General features: G+C 39.4%; 1 protein-coding gene across 3 annotated transcripts in view; it reads left to right on the top strand.

Annotated features, from left to right (window-relative positions):
• Window positions 1–17,131, top strand: part of KCNAB1 (potassium voltage-gated channel subfamily A regulatory beta subunit 1) — a 319,197-nt gene that overhangs the window by 255,851 nt on the left and 46,215 nt on the right. For all 3 annotated transcript variants that reach the window (XM_006200878.4, XM_072959617.1, XM_006200879.3), the window contains exons 5-8: window positions 15–59; window positions 3,692–3,736; window positions 5,572–5,615; window positions 10,691–10,777. In XM_006200878.4, coding sequence (XP_006200940.1) covers window positions 15–59; window positions 3,692–3,736; window positions 5,572–5,615; window positions 10,691–10,777 — 221 coding nt within the window. The remainder of the gene's footprint in view (window positions 1–14; window positions 60–3,691; window positions 3,737–5,571; window positions 5,616–10,690; window positions 10,778–17,131) is intronic.

A 17,131-nucleotide genomic window follows, 5' to 3' on the forward strand; every position in this document is an offset into this window, starting at 1 on the left:
TGTTTCCCCTTCAGGGCTGAAGTGATCCTGGGGAGCATCATCAAGAAGAAAGGCTGGAGGTAAGGTCTTCACCATAGTCACTTACTTGCCTTTAAAAAGACTGTGATTATTTTGCACCAGAGAAGAGAAAATAAAATCACATGACAACTGACTGAAACGCTGTCAAAAATAAAATGTCAACTCTTGGTAAAGAAAGGATTTACAGTGCTTTGAAAATAAATACCAGTGAGTTCATTACTTGTGCTTCAAGAATTATTGACTAGTCATTAGTGACAATGAATCACCATGGGGTTGCACAGAGGAGGAATGTTCATGAAATATTCGTGCCTCAAAGAAAGTGGCATTTTTGTGGTTTCCGACTGCCATTTGTGGTCATCCGGTGAAGGAAGCCAGCTGACAGGAAGCTGATTATCTGTACACATGTATTTATGTTCACTGTAAATTTTATTTATTAGATTTTTTAATTGAAGTATACTTAGTTACAATGTGTCAGTTTCTGATGTACAACATAATGTTTCAGTCATACATATATCATTGTTCATTTAATTAACAACTCTGGATGCAAAGAAATGAAACAAGAACCCCTTGGAATATATATCCCAAAGCTTTCTTACCTGAACACAATTAGCCAGCACCGAGTCTCCTGTGTGCTCCAGCCCTGGTGTCTGGGCATTCAGGAGAATGCTTCATCTGCTGTTCCTGAGGGGTTATGTCCCATCCCACCACCGTCTATAGCCAAAGCCAGTAGTGATAAAGGATGCTATAACATGCCTCCCCACCCCACCTCACTACATGTGTCAACCCAGCAGTCACCTCTTCCCCAGCATGAGGACAGAATCAGGCAAACCCCAGTGAAGACCACCGGACAAATGTGGCGTCCTCTTCTGCTCTGGTGTAAGATCTGCTGATGGCCAAATAAGTAACAGCCATATAGTATGAGTGGCAGCAGAAACTCAAAACTGTATGGAGATATATGAACAAATAAAATTTGGTGACCTACTTTCTGCCTCTCTCCTTACCTCTCCCCACTCCAGGAACTGTCAGGGTATGAAGAGAAAATTGTATTCAACCTTAAATTTGGAAAGATATTCACATCCCCACCCAGTTCTCCACCTCACCTGAGTTCCCTCCGCACCCAGAGTGTTGGTCCATCCATCGCTGCTCACAGAGCACTGTATCATTTCCAAGGGCTGCTGTACCAATGTGCCACAAAGGTGGCTTAAAACAACACTAGATTATTCCCTCGCAGTCCTAGGGGCCAAAAGTACAAAACGAATGTTTGAACAAATGAATCCTTCCTTCCCTCTTCCAAGGTTTTGGGGGTTGCTGGCAATCTTCTGCCTTCCTTGGCTTATAGCTACAGCCATTCAACCTCTGCTCTGTCACCATGTGGCATTCTACCCTCGTGTGTCTGTATGTCCTCTTATAAAGACTCCAGTCATATTGGACAAAGGGCCCACCCTACTCTAGTACGACCTCATCTTCATTTAACTCATTACATCTACAGTGACCCTATTTCCAAATAAGCTCCCATTCTGAGGTACTGGGGGATGGGACGTTATCACATCTTTCAGGGAGGGACACAATTCAACCTGTAACAGATGCCTTGGAGGTGACTCCACTGACAAGCAGTGAAATCAGCAGGGAGGTGAAGGCTGCCAGGGAACACCTGAGGACGAGGGGGAGCTTCATGCAGTAGCTCACTTCCCCTCTGCACCCACAGGACGTTTAGTCATCCCTCACCATACGCTGCAAAGCTTAATAAATACTTTTGGTGAAAAAGAGATTAACATGCATCTTTCACAAACTGCCTTGCAGTCTTGCAAGTGAACACTCAGTGTATCCTCATGCTACAGAATATTGGTACCAGTTCATATCCGTTCACAGCTGCCCACCCGAGAGTGTCCAACAAATAAACCATAACATCACAGCATGGAGGCAATAAAAGCCATTTCAACTGGCATCCTTGGCTTCTTGTCCCAAAGCTATCACTTGCTAGCTGTGTTGTCCAGGGCAAGTAACTTCGCTTCTCGGAGCCTCAATTTCCCCTTCTGTAAAATGGAGGCATCGTGCTGATAAACTGAGATAAAGTACATAAAAGAATGTTGAAGGCTGTGCTTTATCAATGGGAGATACTCATGCTGTCATTCTTCACCCACTCAGAGGAGCTGCTCTAAATGCCTCCATGAGGTCAGTGATAATTCACCAGGTTGCTGTCCACTCTCGCTGTTTGAACATAAATATTAGGGTGCACGCCCATGTAGGCCAAACATTTTACAGAAAGCCAGATTTTGGAAAAACAAGTCTATGGTGGTGTTTGGATAGAGCGTGCAGCCTTGGCAGGCCCAAGTGCTCTGAATAATGCAGAGGGCTGCACGCATTCTTTAATAAGATTCCATCCAGAGCTTTTTGTTGAAGCTCTGACAGTGCTTGCTAACGGAGGCCTGACTCCCCTGTGACAGATTGCTATATACCAGGTATCATGAGGTTGACGGATTAAGCTGGAAAGTGCATCAGCCCTTTTGGGGTGCATAATCTCCAGATGCATATATCTGTGGGCCTCCTGTTACAGTGATTCAAATTACTTTTCCAGGAATTAACTTCAGTGGGATGGGAGTACTGACATTTCCTACAAATTTTTCTTGTTGCAGCCAAGTTGTCAGAATTGTCACCGTCATTGCCCATTGGTTATCATTAATCATGCTAGGCTCTTCTACCTGAGGGCCCCAGGCGTCGACACTACAGCTGATGGAATTATAAATGCCTTATTTCAAATATTCCCGAAGTTTGGTCTTAACCTTTGAATCTCAAATGCTTTTTTTCCCCCTAAACCAGTTCAAATGAATTATATACCTGGAGAAACTAAATCACACTGAGATCTGCCTCCCAATTTTAAATTAAATGACTATAGTTCTCAAGACATATTTCATATCCCACAATCATAGTGATGCAATTGCATTTCCTGCCCTTGGGTGTGGTTTTGAGAAGGTAATAAATCTGCTGACAAGATTTCCACATTTCATTCCTTGAGGAATGAAACTGGTAAAACATTGAGTTATGGATCTTAGGACTGTTTTCCTAAAATAACATTTCCATTGAATAAGACACTCAGAGCAATTTTATTTCTATCTATTGACTATTATAGTTTACTTCATTATTCATAGTTCCATGTAGTCAGTTCCTGCCTGTGAAGGCAATGGTGGGAAAGGATCATAACTCAGAGATACTCGGGTCCATGGTCCTTGGCAGAGGCCAGGAAAGTTCAGATTAATCAGCATTAGGTCAGATGCTCGATAAGTGTTAGCTGGTGGCTGCTTGAGCTCCTAAAGCAATCCATCCTTTAAGTCCTTTCCCTTACCGTTACTTTTCACTTACCATTCTGAGCCTCCATGCCTACCTCTCACCTGCCAATCACCTGTGTGCTGCCACAGCCCTCCTCCTCCTCCTCCAGCCCCTCCCAATAACTCCCTTCCCTTCAGGCCTCTTTCTTTAGGATCTGACTTCAAGTCCCTACTCACCAGGTTCCTTCTGTCCTTATCAATGACATAAACCAACCATTTATCTCCTTGCCAATTTTTTAAAATGTGAGATACAATAAGTTCATTCTGGTGCTATAATAATAATATGACCCGGTACAATAACCAGCAGTTTATATAATATTTCTCTATGTGTTTGTCTGTTTACCTTACAGGAGGTCCAGCCTGGTCATAACAACCAAACTCTACTGGGGCGGAAAGTAAGTTCAATATCTCTTACTTTCCCTGCTTGACAGGAAACAATCAGTAGTTTGTGCTTTAATCCTTTTACGCAACCATTTTACATTCGACGTACTCAAATTAATTGGTTTGGAAAGAAAGATTGTTTTTTTTCTCACGTGAAGGAAATAGCAATTTGCCTGGGATTCAGGTTTAGCAAGATACCCCCAAAGAAATTTCGTGCAAAGCATGTGGTCACTTGTTACTAAGTGATTCATGGAGATTTTCAAAATACCAACCTCATACTTAGAACCGTTTCCAAAATAGAGTTCAAATTTCAGGAAAAGAAAATAAGCACATAGCATCACAGACGAAAAGCTACTCAAATCTGCCAAAACTCAGAGACTTCTACGGAAAGCAATGATAAAAATATCTTGCCTCGCCCCACGTGTGAGTCTCTGATCATTTCTGCAGAAGGCTCTGAAAATGCTGATCAAAAAGACCATCTCAGCGAAGAATAACAGGAAGCTGCATGTATCACTTGCTGTCAGGCCAAATGAAAGAGTGGTCCTCTCTCTGCCGTGGGATGCAGAACACACTTCACAGGATACACTGGCTTCTGATGGCCCTGCTGGTGTTTGAACTGGTACTTATGTTATTCAGCAGGACTCAGAAGTCTGGCCTCTTTGTGAGACCACATGTGAGAAAACATGAAGCTATTCCATATACCTTTACATGGAAACCTCAGAGATTTCCATGGAGTCTTAACAAAAACAAAGACAAACGCAAACAAACAAAACCTAATTTACTTCCCTCTGATTGACAGGGAATAGTTAAAAACAAACTTGGAAGGAATCTTCTAATCAAAATGTACGTGTATACACTCACACGCTGATATTTTATTGATGTTTTTGAGTTGTTTACGATTACTATGAAGACAGAAATGTGGAACTCAGATATTTATTCCTAGTGCAGTCTATATAAAAATAAAGCAACGTGGTGCCCATGAGAAATGTTTAGTTTACATCGTGTGTACTCTGATTCCTAGTGCCATTTCTTGATGATTTGCGATGGTACTCAAAACCTTGCCTATAATTTAGAAGTAAACAGGAAATAAGACAGTCTGCAAGAACCATTATGTAGTAGAGTGCTACATACATTATTATCTAATGCACTTTTAGAAGATATAAAATCACCAAAGGCGAATGATAAACTACTGCGTTCTAAAAAGGGGTTGCCAAAGTTATTGATTTTGAAGGAATATTTCATCAGTACTTTGAAACTCAAAGACCACGTTTCTTTCTCATTGGCCAGAGCCTGAGGATGGATGGTCTGGGCAGGCAAAAGTCCTGGTCAAAGGTTTGTCTTCTTAGGAAACTAATTTAAGGAAGACTTGGTACATCACATTTTAAAAGAAAATAGTTGTTCAGCTTCTTTTGAAAGTCAAAAGACGCTTCTAAATTTGTTTCCTTTCTCAGAAAAGCCAGTGCTACCAGTAGCCTGATAATCTTATAGTAAGTAAGCTCACAAACTTTTTTTTTTTTTTGGCTTGAGATTGGTTAAGAAGATAGTAAGGCTGAGCCACATGTCAAGTGTCAAATTACATATGGACAAGGTGCACGTGCCTGAGTTGTTATTAAGGTGATGTGATGTCTGTCATGGTTAATTCATCTTCTGGGGTCTTCAAAGAAGAGCCTCTCAGTGTGCTGCCCACCAGCCTTGTTTGCTCAGCCTGCAGTAGCACAGAATTTGCCAAGAATAGGGCACAAAATTAACCATTTAGTCTAGAATGATTATTCTTCTTTACTTTTGAAAGAGTGATTTTTTTTAAAAAAGCACACCCCACTCAAAGTCATTTGCTTCTTTTTCTTGTCAGAGCTGAAACGGAAAGAGGGTTGTCAAGAAAACATATTATTGAAGGTGAGTACCGCTGCTTCCATTTTATTTTTGTCTGTGGGCTGCTGAGTGCAGAAAGGTACCAACCAAATAGGTTCCAAACACGTTAGGAAGGGAAAAAATTCTCTACGTAAAGAACCACAACCAACCAAGTTTATCCCTGGGCCTGAGTGTGGGGAGTGTGGTGATATAAAGGGAGAATGAGAACTCAAAAGAAAAAGACTGCATTTTCTAGAACTCTTCTCATTTACGGCTATGCTAACATTAACAGAGCACGTCTGCAAGAGTCTTTAAAGAGCTTTGTTGAGATATAATTTATATGCCATAACAGTTTTCCCATTTAAAATGTACAGTTCTTTTGTTCTGAGAATAATTACAGAGTGTGCAATGGTCATCATAATTAGATTTCAAAACATCTTCATCTCCCCCCAAAGAAACCTTGTATCCACTAATAGTCACTTCTGTTATCTTTTTTTTTAAAGTTAGGGTTTAACATCTGCCATTCATTAAAAAGTTTCAAGTGGAGTTTCTCAGAATGTTTTCTCCTACTCCTAAAACCGGGGTGGTTCCACGTTTTAAATCACATAACAAAACGGTTGTTTACCTGAAAGGCAACTACAGACTTAGACACAGCTTTTTCCTATGAAAGTACACAGACAATGCCCTTATTCTTCCAGTTTGACCTACCAAACTATTTCTGTTCTTTCATGCCAGATACTCAAGAAATTTGATCTGCTAGATTTTAACATTGGCACAAATTTGGGTTTAATGACTGTGGAATGGCGGAATAAATAAACAGACTTTCAGAACCTGAGAGGACCTTGAGATTCCAAATGAACATAATAAACCTATTATTGAAATTTCTGCTACCTCCTTGGGAATCCAAGGAGCATGTTGTTCCTAACCAGATCTCAGTCAGAACTTTGGGCTCATTGAAAAAGTCTTTCATATGATTTTTTTCAAAACTACATTATGCACAAGTCAAGCTAATTTTACACTCTGAAAATTAACTCAGGTGGCCAATGTCACCCAGCACACAAGTTGCCTGAACTCTACATGAACTGGTCTTCTGTCTTATTCTTTAATAGTACTTCCCAAATGTAATGTGAGTGTGAATCTCCAATGTTGAAAATGTCACCTTCATCACAGGACAAGTACCAATGAAACCAGAGGATAATGACTTGTAAACCTCTTCAAACTTTATTTTAGGTCTAAAAATCTCATGTCCCTTCTTTTTTTCCTGTAAAATTCACTCAATTCCCTAATTTCAGCCTGCCTAGAAATTTCTTTTGAGCTGACTCTCTTGCAGTCATGAGTGTTTTTGTCTTTGGCTGAAACTATAAACTGAAAAATAACACCAACAGTAAAACATAATAATAATTGATTCTAATTCATTTTCAATCTCAAAAGTTTAAAATTTTGTTGAGTTTCACCTTATGAACAATGGTGATTTTAGAACCTAAGAGAGAGATTGACTTAGATTTAAGTTTACTGGAGTCACTTGAAAGCTATTTTTCTTTACATAACGCAATGTATTCTCCTGTGGACTTCTGAGGAATGGCCAATTAACTTCTGGGCATCTCCTCAAGGGCAGGGAATGTTTCTCCTGCTCCTCCTGTTTTTCACTCCAACAGACATTGGGTCAGCACTGAGGGACAGGCTAACATAAAAAGCGCCTTCAGTGAGCGCATTCACTGCATGGGAGCATTTACCTCCTTGGGTTACGATTAACTGTTCAGATAGCTCCCTGGAGCCAAGGTTAATGCATTTTTGCACATCTACTTAAACTTATAGCAACACTTGGCCCCAAGCCAATGCTCAACAAACATTTGCTAAGGGGAGATAGAACATGACTGTTTGTTTCTTGGAGATAAACCCTAAATGGCTCTCAAGGAGACTTTTGTTAGCGTGTCTTTATGTTGCTACAATTTAGCTATAAGATTAAAGCATCCAAATAGGGAAAAGCAGTGCCACCTGACTGGGTTTGCAGTCCCAAGAAGATCAAAACAGAAAGATCATCTAGCTCCATTTCATCTTTGGAAAGATGAAGATACTAAGATCCAAGGAGGCAAAGAGACACTGGCAAGATCATTCAGGCCAGCTCAGTTTAGTGCCCTGGATCCCAAGTCCTGTGCCTCACCTGCACATAGACCTTTCCTCTAAATGCCAGACCGGTCCATCCAGCTGCCAAGAGCTCCGTGGGCTTGACTGATGTGCTGACACCACCACCAACAACCTGCTTTTCCCTGACCTCCCCGTCTTACTAACAGTCACTTCTCTTCTCACGCCAACATCTCAAAGTCCTCCTCGATACCTCTACCTCCACACTCTATATTCAGCACACCAGGAGTCCTCTTATTTCTACTTATACAACTTGTCCAAGTTTGAACACACCTCACCAACTTGGTCTGCTGCGGTGACAGCCTCACTGGTCTCCCTCCCTGCCTGCCCTCTGCCCCTACAGGTCATTCTCAGCAGGACAAGTGAGCAGTTCAGAACACAAATCTGATAGCATCATTTCCCTGGCTTAACTCTCATTTCCTTACCTCCCAGCCCCTCCCCATATTTTTCCATCTCATGTAGAGTAAAATCTAAAATTCATACCATGGATTCCAAGACTTCATGTGACTGAGATTTTTCAAAGTGAGTGGAGAGTGTCTCTTAGGAGCACAACCTCCTTTTACTCCACTTCAAAGTCAGAGGAGGGACCAGGTGGGTCACTGACAAGCTGCATCATACTTATATTCTCACATGAATACTCTAAAATCTTGGCCTCAATATCGAGAGGAAAAATGCTTTCCAGAGGAAGAATTGAGAGATGAGGAATGACTGAGTACAACGAGACTGGCTGGCCTTTATGTCAAGTCTGTGTCATGACTTACAGGTACACGTTATTACCTTGAACAACGAAATCATGCCAACAGATGCCCTCAGTGTGCACTTTTTGCTCCTTGGGGATAAATGTTGTGTCCATGCCTCTCTACCCACCTAGACTCGGGCACAGTTTCAGGATCAAATCAGAATTCAGTACATGCGTAGGGCATGGAAGAGCAAAGGACTTACGTCACGACTGATCACACAGCATTCCGACAGGGCCAAGTTAGTCGTAGCTTCTCCTAGGTAACTCTCAGCCCACGCTGAGCTCTTCAGAAGGGACCGAGGGAGGGGGCATCATCAGAAAGGAGGGCGTTTTGTTTCCAGTGCCAGGTAGGGGCCAGAACTGTCACTAAATGCCTGCCTCTAAAACCACGAGGGCCAGTGAAAATCTTTGGCGTCTAGTCATCCTGAATCTTTCCAGATGTGAGAACGTTATAATTACGGTACTTCTATAGGCTGTTGCTCTTACCAAGTGTGTGCCAACTAATTTTATTTGCCCTCTGGAGCAGCAATTCTAAAGGTAGTGAGTCTTGATATCTCCACTGCGGACTAGAGAACTGAGTCACACACAGTAAAAGCCAAATAATCCAAGCAGGTTCATATGCCAGCGTGCAGGTTTCCAGCCTTTTAGACCTGGGGATACCCTATTACTGGTTTGCTTGGTTTTATTTCCCTCTCCTTACCTCCTCCATACACAGAATTGCTTCCAAAATCTGGCTCCTATCATAGTGCTTTTTAAGGTAAATTTAGTTTCGAGATGCCCGTTGAGATAGCTGGTAATACCCTGGGCCTGAATGTCCCCGCAGTTTTTTAAGAACAGACATTAGACTTTATAACACCTGTCTGCCCTAATCTCTTCATCAGTGCTGCTTTTAACAAGCCACCATCACAGACAGTCCTTCCTTAATGAGTGAAAGAAATATTTCCGAAACTGTGTTCAAGCACTCCATTTTCCTGTCAGAAAAGTAATTGTGGCTGGCCGATAAACCAGTTTGAAAAATCAAATTTAAATGAGCCAAATTTAAATTTATAAGAGCCTCATTTAACATGCAATTAATTTTATGCCTATTATAAAAGAGAAAAACCTCCAGTCTTTCTGAGGAATTAAATAAGCTGATAAGGAAATGCTGTGCCTCATAGAAATGAGATAAAATAATTCTCAAACACTGTCATCCTTCCGGTTGTGTAATAGTATATACAATACATTCTATTTCAGGAAAGCATTAATTTTACTGAAATTGAATATTTTTTTCTGAGTAATCATAGAAATGTGACCAAATGGTTAGGGCTGAAACATAGATTATTGGTTCCAGATTTTTTTTAAGGTCTATTTCCTTTATATTACCACTTAAATCTTTAAAGCTCCTAGTGTTTTTGTTTCTTCTCAAAAGAATGGGGAATAATAGAAATAGTGGAGCTCAGCTATATTTAAAGTTCTTCAGACTTTGTTCCGATTAGTAAATGTGGAATGGAATTTTCATTTGCCAACATTTTATTACTAGGAAAACCCACGTGTACATTAAGATGGAGTCGTCAAGTATATGTAAAAATAGATTTAAAAAAATTTCTTCTGTATAGCATGGGGAACTATATTCAATATCTTGTAACAACTTTTAATGAAAAAGGATATGAAAATGAATATATGAACATATATGCATGACTGGGACATTGTGCTGTACACCAGAAATTGACACATTGTAACTGACTGTACTTCAATTAAGGAAAAAAAAAAGATGGAGTTGTCAGTCATTTATTTATGATTTACACCATTTTGATTTTTTTAATGTGCAATAAATATAGCTCCATCCCACTATAAGCCCATTAAGTATTTCAAAACGTGACATTAATGTGCATTTTCCAAGAAGAAAGAAGTTAAACTCTTAGGCTGCTTTTCATTCTAAACTTTGCTTCTGGATACTGCCAGATACAGATACAGGAGCCACTGTGAAAGGTCATTACCAAGTGTGGATTCCCAGTAGGCAAGAGCACTAATACCACAGAGAAAGGTCTAAGGCTTTTCTCTGTTGGAGACAAAGTCAACCTTTGATATATTTTTAAAAGGTTCTGAGGGCCAATGAGCACATCATTGTATTCAATGTCTTTTTGAATCTAAGTCAGTGGTTCTCTTTTGTAAAGTAAATTCTTGAAGGTAACCAAACGTCAACTATTTCTAATAGTAATCATATTCAGACTTGTTAAGATCTTCCTGCTTCCATTCCCAGGATTGAAGGGCTCCCTCCAGAGGCTGCAGCTCGAGTATGTGGACGTAGTTTTTGCAAATCGCCCAGACAGTAACACTCCCATGGAAGGTGAGTGAAGACATTTAATAAAAGACTAGAGTGATTGATTCTAGTTGACGACTTCTTCCACTCACAGTAGGAAATGAAATATATTCAGACTGATCTGACTGAATATGAAAAATGAAAACCTTTTCAGTCAATTTCTTTCAGCTGCAATGTTTACCTGCAAAGCCAGGGCTGTGCATTCTGCATGTGTATGAATTTTTCAGCAGCTGCAGACACCGGGGTTTGGCTCCTGCTGTCACAGTGCTCCAGGTTTGTTTCACTTCTGGGATTTCATCAACAAAAACAATAAAAGTAATTGGAAGGGGAGTTTATAACCCAGCCATCATGACTTTGGAGGGTGCTCTCCGAGAGTCTTCCTATTTTATAATGACTCTAGGTCTCATTAGTTTCCAGTCTGTAGGGGTAAGTGTGAAGTGCTACCATGAGCAGAGGCTTTACAGGAGCAACTGCTTCAAAATGAGACTCTTGGTTGCCATTTGGTTTTTGATTCTCAAGGAGCTGCAACATTTTATCCCCTTTCTGAGGACAATTCAAGCATCTCTCTGTGGAAGCTTTCAGAATGTCCCTAAAACCAGTTTTTTTCCATTTACATTTGTTTGTGGAACCTACCTAGGATGATTGAGAAAGAGGATCATTTGGGAGGACAAATTTAAAAAATTATTCTGGTTAAGTGAGATTTACAGTCATATGGATTATCATATATCTGAGGTGAATGAGAACAAAGATACTTGGGAAAAAATAAGGGGAGGAAATAATGTTCCGATTATTTGAGGCTTGCTATATGACATGGATTTATAAATTTTCAAAGAATTAGAATACTCAACATAAAATTACACTAAGGTAAATTTGGTTTTGCTGATTCAAAAGGTAATTCAGGATCTTGTATTAAATCAGGTTCTGTAAAGATTTGTTCTTGCTAGAAGGTTATGAAGTTATGGAAGTTATGAAAGATTGAAGTATGTATAAATTTTTCTGTTGCATTTCTGACAAAATGCATTTCTGACCAAAAAAAGTTATGAAACTGTTTTCCTTGCTATTTGTGTCTTTCAACTGCAGAGTAATGTTTAAAATATATACTTATATATCTAATTTTCTCCTAGAGTTTTCTACTTTCTTGATTTGAGTAAATTAGGAGATTATTATAAAGCAGTACCAGTGTTGGAAATTCATAATAAGAAATTATCCATGGAAATGACACAAATGCATATTTTTATCAAAGCAAAGACTAGGTGTTTGATAAGGCAAATCATAAACATTTTATTCATGCAAGAAGTGCTTATTGCAAGGATAATATGTTGTCACACCATTCTCAATGTCACATTAAAATAGCACTGAAGCTATCATGTGAGCACAGTTGTCAAGCAAAATGCCGTTTAGTGGCGACTATGAAAGACTGAAATTGCTTCCCATTTTAAGTGCCTAGTGACTACTTTCCTCTTTGGAAAAATGTCCTTTGCAATTATGCTATGTACAGGATAGAAGAACATCTGGGATTTTTTTCTTTTTGGCTCATTTTGCCCATTCTATCTTTGTCTTTAATCTGAGGGACATAATGTAGACGTCTCTGAAACAGAAAACGTTATAATTTGCATTATATACCTACAGAAAGAGGAAATTTCAATTAGGAGCCAAGCTATGTGATACTGATAAGATAATGGTATCTCTTGTATAAACACTGATTATGTGTTGATGTTTACTAGAAGGAAGCATCAAAATGTTAAAAAAAAAAAAAAGAGAGAGAGAGAGATTGCTGCCCGATAGAATATATAACTACAGCATTGTCCAGCCTCCAATGAAATCAGAGAATTTTCCTGCTTTACTGTAACAGGAGAGCACTGATCTGGGCAACAGAGAGGAGAAGAAATAGGAAATAAGAAGAAAATCAGAAATAGACAGGGATTGCCAGATGGTCTTGAGGGCATTTTCTCCTCTAAAAATGAAAAAAATGGTGTCTAAGCTATGTCTGGATTCCATGTTGTTATTAAGTTTCATTTTTGCAATGATTTTGTAAATCATGTGTGTGTATATGAGTGAAACTTGTTCATGTTACAATGGGATCAACCTTAGGAAGGCTATTAGGGTTTCTAAAAACCATACAGAAGAGTGTATGTTACGTATAATCAAAAGTACCCTTGAAAACCCTACAGTAATTCTTTTTAGTCAATGTTACTCTACAGCCTTTAATTAGTCAACTTCTTCTCCAAATACAGTGACAAAACCATCACTAGATACTTGCCCAAATACTTTTTTTTTATAACAGCCTTAATATCATTCACACACATCTCTTATTTTAGCAACTCACTTTGGCAGTTGTAGGCTCAACTGCATCCATTTCTGTCTAATACAAGTGATGGAACGGTGGTTGCCAAGTGCATCTTGCTGAATTTTATATATTAAGTCTACATATGTTGGCATTGTTCTGTGTGTGTGCCACACAGTAAACCCTTAGCATTTGTAGATCATCTTTATTGGTTTCAGCCATTCCCCATCAACTCCATGGACCCACGATACCCGCTAACTTATAATTTTGCCAAGGAACCTATTTTAATTCCTGGGGGCTTAAAGAGAGAGCCCAACCCAGCTTTCTAAGACCCATTTTAAACAACTTTGATTTAAATTTATTAAAGTGCCAACCCCATTCACTTGATTCACACCACGAAAGGATGTTAATTGGGAACATTTCTAGAATAAACCAAGATGAGTTTCATCCAGTTTATACATATCATATAGCAACCAACTGAGCCAGAAAAAAGGTTAAGCAGTGGCGTCTTCATAATACATTGGCATCATACGCATACCAATTTAGTTGTTGCCTTCCCTTCTTCCTTAGAAAGCCAATAGACAAAATCTGAGTTCTCTCGAACGAATGGCTGTAAATTCCGAATGTGTAGTTGGTGGAGAAAGGGGTAAGACACCTCCTCTGCAATCTGTAACCCCGTGGGATGTAATTAGACATTTGACAGCTAAGGGAAGATGTTCCTGACAATAGAAGGGAACTTGTGTACTTCTTTTCTCTGTCTTTCTTGTTTATTTTTTTCTGGTTCACCTAGTAGTACGTCAGTTTTCTTTCACAGCATCTGCCACGCCATCTGTCTCTGCTATAATATCTGGCGTTGATGGCATGTTTTCTAGTCCCCCCAAAAATCACCCCCATGTCCCATTTCTTCTTTCTTATGCTACCTTGTCACTGACAGTTCCTTGTCCCCCATCATAATCGTATTCTTAAGTCTATCACTTCCATAAATCCCCAAAGTGTATTTCAAAATCTTCTCTTAGGCTCATTAGGTAAGAGAAAGTTTTCATTCCAACATAGATCATGGCGGACATGGATAGACACAGAGCACTTGTGTGTCTGAGGACGTGCACTAGGAGTTTTTTTTGGGTTTGTTTGTTTGTTTGTTTGTTGGTAAGGTTCTCTGTCATTCCCAAGTGCCAGGCTAATTTCTCCATCCATACCCTTCTCATTGCTCCAGGGACGGAGTGATTGAGCCTGATTATGGGGATGAAAGGAGGCTATAAACCATGTACCACTTGTGAATAACAGAAAAAAGAGGGGGCCCACTTTAGTTTATATAGCTCCTTTAAAAAGGAAAGAAGAAAGCCGTTGATCCTGAGACTATAATGAGTTTTTAATTAAATTACATTTTAATTAAATTTTAATTTAAAAGACACTTGGAATTGAGCCTTCTAACTTTTATTTATTGAGAGTTTTGGGCCAAAACTAGTAAATCTCACAAACTCCCTGAGTCATTAGATATTATTTCCAACCTCATTACAGTTCAAATTATTTATTTTTTCCCTGCTATTAGGTCAGTGCAGACATAAAACAACCCAGATGCCTTATTCCAAATAAGAGAGACAAGATCAAAGTTAGCTTCACTTAATTCCCATAACATCATCATGTCAAAGAACCGACTCCATAAGAATTTACTTCTTTCTCGGCTGTCTTTTTTAGTATCCCCATATGCAAGCAGGAATCCACGGAAATTCAAGAATCTAGGACATCCAATGACAGCTCAGAAAAATACCAGAATGGCAAACATTTACCATCCTAAATTTTCTACATTTTTTTCAATTTCAGGACACTGAACCTAGATGTTTAACATCCAGAATAAAGTTTTCAGAACAAAACTTTAATGACCCCAAACCTAGAAATATTATCTAACCACAATAGGTCATCCCTTCTATGTTTATATTTTATCTTCCCTGAAAGACACCCTCAGTCTATCCCCCAAAAACATAGTAGCAGGAAGATTTCTTCTGCAAATAGTCTGTAACAGTGCTCTTCTATGGAAACAGTATGCAAGCCACATGTGTATTTTTAATTTTTGATTAGTTACCTTTAAAAAGGAAAAAGAAACAAGTGAGATTATTTTAATTTAACCCAAAATATAAAAAGTTATCCTTTCACCATGTAATCAGTATAAAAATTATCAAGGAGAAATTTTACATTATTTTTTCTCATACTGTCTTTGAAATCTATTGTGTATTTCACACTAATACCACATCTTAATCTGCGCCAGCCACATTTCAAGCGCTCAATAACCGCGTGCGGCTAGTGCCTAGTGTAATTGACCACACAGGTCTATAAACTCTGGTTCTAGTCCAGCAGAGCACATAGTAGGTGCTCAATAAATATTTATTGGGTGGATGGATGGATGATTGGATAAATGGGTAAACTAGTGTTTAAGGATTGAATAAATGAAGCTCTGAAGTTAAATAGATCCAACTTCATTTTTCTGTACTTGAAAACCAGTTTTGATTTCCTAGCATCTGTGAACATTCCAGTGCCTGATCTGGTTCAGCATATTTCAGGGTGATATTCAGAAGGGCCAGTTGCTAGCAAACAGCCCCAGGACACTTACATCCCCTTTCTCCTCATCAGCATCAACAATAGCATCCAGATGCAGATCTCTCTCCAGAAATCTGACTGATACCTAAATGAGCAGAAATGAATGAATGGATGATTCTTTGGCAGTTCAGCTGCCCCTGAGTATGACTATATCAAATTAAAATTATCTAGTGCATTTCACTTATGACCCTGGCCAGGATGCTCTGAGGGCCTCTGGTGTCCTTTAGATCAATTTAGCCTCCTGGCTTGAAAGACTGGGGAGACAGCTGAGTTTTCAAGAAATTAATTTGGAGAAAATGATTTTCATATCCAAGAAGATGAGCCAAACCCTGCCAAGCCCGTGGCACCAAAAAAAAAAAAAAAAGTGTTCCAATTTTACTAAATCAGTTTTATTTCCATTTTAATTGTGAATTCATCCAAAGTTTTACTGCTACTTGAGATGTATCCAGCTGATGTTTTATCCTTTACAGAACGACAAGTCATGCCAAAAAAAAAAAAAAAGAAAGAAATTAATTTCATCCATTCTAAGAACTGTGGGGGATGGCTGGTTTCTCTTGGGATTCTTTCAGTCTCTGATGTGGTTTTTCAGAACATCTCATGTTTCTATTCATTGTGAGCTTCCTCATTAGGACAATATTTCTGCCAAGTAGACTAGGGGGCATTAGATAGACACAGCTTAAAATCCTGGCTTTGCTACCTATTAGACTGTGTACCTAGGCAAGGTACTGTCCTCACTAAGGCTCAGTGTCTATCTGAAAGTGGGGGTAACACATCAAGTGGCTTCCAAAGGAGTTAACACCTCACTCATGGCAGGGGAAACAAACATAAGCTCCATTTCTAAAATGCCCCGTATAATCACACACATATAAAATTCCCCTTTCTGTGGACCTCTTCTCAGAGGTAAGCAGAGGAGATGTCTAAGACCCTGAAATTACAATGTGATGAAAATCAAATGAAGCTGGCCAAGCTGAGGGGTCAACCAGGGTCTGTGGGGAGCCCATGCAGGAATCAAGGTACAGAGCTGGCCATGGAATTTTCTTCTAGTCCTTTTTTTTCTGCTTGGAATTTTGTTCTGAAATCCTCCATCCTCTTTAAAATTATGTCATTATAGATTTGCTGGGGTTAATCTATCCAGTTAAAAGGCGATCTTAAAGTCTGTGATTTTGTCTTCAAAAGTGTATCTAGAAAAAACTCAATAATAGGCTTCATTCATTCATTCAGTTGATATTCTTTGAATATCTACTGTGTGCCACGCACTTTTCTAGGCACTGGGAGAAGTAGAAGTTAATAAATTAGGCAAATTTCCTGCCCTTACAGAAATTACATTCTTGTGGGGGATACAGACAATAAGTTGGTAAGAAAGTTACATTAGATGGTGGGAGGGGGACAGGTAGTAAGGGGGATGGATTCTAGACAGGGTGTCCAAGAGGGTATGGGGGGGTAGCTTGGCTTCCCCCCGCAGTGGGAAGGATATGTCTCTGGAGTCAGACAGACCCTAATTCAAA

This window comes from Vicugna pacos, chromosome 1 (genome assembly GCF_048564905.1).
Source record: "Vicugna pacos chromosome 1, VicPac4, whole genome shotgun sequence".
Lineage (NCBI taxonomy): Eukaryota > Metazoa > Chordata > Mammalia > Artiodactyla > Camelidae > Vicugna > Vicugna pacos.